The 4165-nt window shown below is 40.9% G+C and overlaps 1 protein-coding gene across 1 annotated transcript; it reads right to left on the bottom strand.

Moving 5' to 3' along the window:
* Positions 1 to 3133: 3133 nt before the first annotated feature.
* Positions 3134 to 3883, bottom strand: LOC130500663 (uncharacterized). The gene has a single exon (XM_056995598.1). It carries the CDS (start codon positions 3881 to 3883, stop codon positions 3134 to 3136), a length of 750 nt encoding a protein of 249 aa, XP_056851578.1.
* Between the last annotated feature and the right edge of the window lie 282 nt (positions 3884 to 4165).

Below are 4165 nucleotides of genomic sequence, written 5' to 3'. Positions count from 1 at the left end.
TCATTCTTCCTGGCGAGACGCAGACACAGAGAGAGCAGTCCGATAACAATGTAAAGAAGACAAGAGGTCCAACAAAGATGAGAAAAGCAGCGAAACAAATAGAGGACAAGGTTGAGGTGGAGTTTAATGGCCTAGGTGAGCATGTTGGTCGTGGATCAGTTACACTTTCTTCTTTCCTAGGTCCTCTCGTTAGAGAGCATGTCCCAGTACTTCTAGATGACTTGAGACATCTCGATGAGAAAACAAAAGACGCTTTGTGGGAGGAGATTCAGGTTATTTTCGTAACTCTATATTTGTATATATGAGAATGTCCTAGAATTAGTAACGTTATCAACTTGAATTTGTTTTACAGGGAAGATTCAGCTTGACAGAAGAATGGCAAAAAGATGGAGTCTTTAAGGAGATGGGTTATTTGTGGAGGGCATCTAAATCCAGACTTTCATCGAAAGTTCGAGCAAGAAAAACCAAGTCTCAGCTGCAGAGAATAAAGCCCAGCAACATACAATCTTCTACAGCGTGGAACAATTGGGTTACAGCGTGGAACAATTGGCTTAACTTCAACTGTTGACAACATTTTCATTTACCTTGTAGAGGAAAAACAGTACTGATCCTATAAAAGTTACTAGAACTAAGGTCTGGGTAGCTGGTCATACACATTCTGATGGAAGACCCGTGAGTCAAGAATTTGCAGAAACAATAGTAAGATTATTTTATTTCTTACTACAACTGAATAAGATTGTTTGCTTGTATTGGACACTTTACAAATGTGGTGAGATTGTTTTTAATGCAGGAGAAGATTAAGAGAACTGACAGTGAAATGGGTTCAAGTTCCGTAGATAATATAGGTGAAGATGCTGTCAGTCAGGTTCTAGGAAAGGATAAATCTGGAAGAGTTAGGGGGATGGGCCGTGGGGTTACTGCAACCAAGTTGGCATTCTTACATGCTAGAGACTCCCATTTCCAGAAGCTTCAAGATACTCAAGAAGAACTCTTGAATAAGATTGAAGATTTGAAAAATGTGGTTTCTGACTTAGCCGGTGAAAAGGTAAACTCTTTTATTATGTTTAATTATTATAAATTGTTCGCTTCAGAAGGATGAAGATTTTAATATGTTTCTTACGTTTGTTTGTTAGAAAAAAATCCGATAGTCTTTCTACTTCTGAGTTAAGCGATATTAGCAAGGGAGGAATAAGGTGCCAGCTTCTTGATTGGGTTTCGAATGATGATGTGGTTGTTGCTGAAGGAGAGTTTCACTCTAGTGAACCCAGTTATAAGATTGGTCGTATTCTATTGGGTCCAAATGCGGCTGCTGTAGTTGTGAAGTCTGTTACAGTCGTAACAGCTTCTATATGGAGACCTACAACAACTTGTGCTAATTTTGTTCAGGCGGTAGGAGTGAAAATTGCATGGCCAGCTGAGAAGCTAATCTTGGACGATGATACTGACTTAGCAAATAATGGCAACATCAACGAATCAGAGGTAATCATTTAAATTGTGTCTTTTTAATGAAAACACAAGGATTCACCCAACTGATTTATCTTTTTAATGATTCAGCCTACTGATACTTCTTTTGGAAAAGTTCAAATCTTCGATTACTAGAAAGCAGAAGGTGAATCGATTGCTGAGGGTGTTTTGATTTCGACTGAACCAAGTGATCTCGTCAACAAAGTACTGCTTGGACCGAACGCTGCAATTCTGAGAGTTGAAAAGGTTATGAAATCTAATGCCTTCATCTGGAGACCTACGCCTGAAATGACGAAGATGGGTGATACCCTACATGGGACAATTGCCTGGCCTCTCGATAAGATACAGGTACCAGTTCAAGATTCACCTAAAGAATCAACCAAGAATTCTAATCAGGTACTTTATCTAACATCTTATTTCTTAGATGGTATTTCTGTTTAGCTGATACTTGGATTCAACGATGATATTGTGATGAATGTTTTTGTTATTTTTTTTTTTGTTTTAGAGTGCAAGTAACAGCAGTGGTTATAGCAGCAAAGGTGGTAAACAGAAGTGCGCTCTCATGGACTGTAACAACTCTGGACAAAGAGTTGCTTTAGGTCGTGTGTTCTCAACTGATCCAGCAGAGAAGGTGCATTTCGTTCCTTTGGGGCCTAATGCTTCTAAGGTCTGGATAGAGGTTTCTGAGTTCGATGGGGCACCAGTGTGGAGGCCAAACTCTGAAATTGAATTCATAGGTGATGCAGTGGGAAGCATTGTGGCTTGGCCAAATGATAAGCTTGTTCCACTGTAAGACAGATCGGTTGCTTTTGAACTTGTTATGCTAGTATGTTTAACTAATGCTTTGCGGTTGTACCTTGCACTACTTGTGTTCTTTGCTTTAATGATTTTGTGTAATATATGACAAGGATGTTTTATGTTTAATGAAGTTAATGTTTTATAATATAATGGAAGAAAAACTATTAATGAGTATATAAAGAAAAATATATATAAATAAATAAAAATAATATATATATATATATATAATATATATTTCAAATATCTATATATATATATATTGCAGAAATAATTAGATGCTATTATTGTTCATAAATATATATAGCAAAATATTGAACTGCTATAATAGTATTATCAATAACAAAACGAAAACGCTATTATTATTATATTAAATAACATTAATGACACGCTATGAAATATTATTTTATTGCAAAACTAAAAGCGCTATATCAATAAATGATAGCAATTCCAAAAACCGCTATCTATTTTACATGACCTACTATCATGGGCGATGATACAGCGTTTCTAAAACCGCTATTATATCGATAAATAACGTTTTTCGTCCGCTAGTAAAACCCATTTTTCTTGTAGTGTCTCGTCCCTTTAAGGGGCGAACTTCCTCCTCTTCTGTCTGACAGGAGGGTGCATTGGATCCACTCTGAGGTTATGCATGATGACGTCATGATCAATTCCAGGCATGTCCTCATGGGACCAGGCGAAGCAATCGGAGTTTGATCTCAAGAAGTCGACCAATCTCCTTCTTAGGCCTTCTGGAAGCTTGGAGCCTGTCTTTAAATTTCGACCCAAGTTCCCTTTTTGTGAGTGGAACCTCATTCATTTCTTCCACTTCCGGCTCTTCGGTATGCAGGGCCGGAAGCTTCTTCTGTAATTGCTATAAGACTTGGGTATTTCCCCTTAGGGTAGTCTGATAGCAGGACCTGGCATTTTCCTGATCTCCCTTAACCGCCTTAATGCCCCAGGGAGTTGGAAACTTGACCAGCTGATGCAAAGTCGAAGGTACGGCTCCCATGTCGTGGATCCAAGGCCTTCCTAGTATCACATTATACGATGAAGGACAATCGACGACTAGGAATTTCGTGGCCTGATTTATCCCCTCGGCATACACGGGGAGAAGAACTTCTCCTAAGGTTTGCTTGACCTCTCCACTGAAGCCTACAAGGGGAGTTGTCTTTCTAGTTAGGGCCGCAGATTCCAACCCTAGGTCGGCGAAGGCTGAATGCAAGATAATGTTGTTGGAGCTCCTATTGTCTACTAGTATTCGCTTGACCAAGCAGTTTGCTATGGTAAGTGAGATGACAAGAGCGTCGTGGTGAGGAGCAAGGACCTTCTCTTGCTCTCTTGCAGTGAAACTGATCTCATCTGTTCCGAGGAGTAGGCGCTTAGGACCTTCGGCCTCTTGGCCGTTCCTGGCGTTGCGAGTACTTCTCTTGGCAGCGGCACTACTGATTCCGATTACTTCTGATCCGCCTGAGATGACATGGATCACCCGGTCTTGCTGTGGTGGCAATGCGGGAGCTGCTTCGGTAGGAAGACCGGGACCTTCCTTATTTGGAAGGTTCTTAGCCTTATCTGAGAGGAACTCCCTTAGGTAGCCTTTCTTGAGAAGCTCGGCGACTTCCATCTTCAAGGCTATACAATCTTCCGTAGTGTGACCATGATCACTATGGAGCTCGCACCACCGTTTGGGTTTTGATTAGCCTCTGCGGCCTTCATCTTAGAAGGCCACTTGACTTGAGGACCCATTTGTCGCAGGACACCGATCAGTTCCGGTTTTGATATTACAAGATGAGAGATGTCGGGCCAAGTGGACACCATCATCCCCTCTGATCTGGGCAAAGGTCGATGTTGGTACCTGCTCCTGCTCGGGTTACTAGTCTCCCTAGCGGACTTGGGATGAGAAGGC

Source organism: Raphanus sativus, unplaced genomic scaffold (assembly GCF_000801105.2).
Source record: "Raphanus sativus cultivar WK10039 unplaced genomic scaffold, ASM80110v3 Scaffold0009, whole genome shotgun sequence".
In the NCBI taxonomy this organism is placed as follows: Eukaryota; Viridiplantae; Streptophyta; class Magnoliopsida; order Brassicales; family Brassicaceae; genus Raphanus; species Raphanus sativus.
This window is presented reverse-complemented; position numbering and strand designations above follow the sequence as displayed.

Coding starts and splice junctions, on each gene's coding strand:
- LOC130500663 (XM_056995598.1), bottom strand. CDS start 3,883: ATGGAAGTCGCCGAGCTTCTCAAGAAAGGCTACCTAAGGGAGTTCCTC.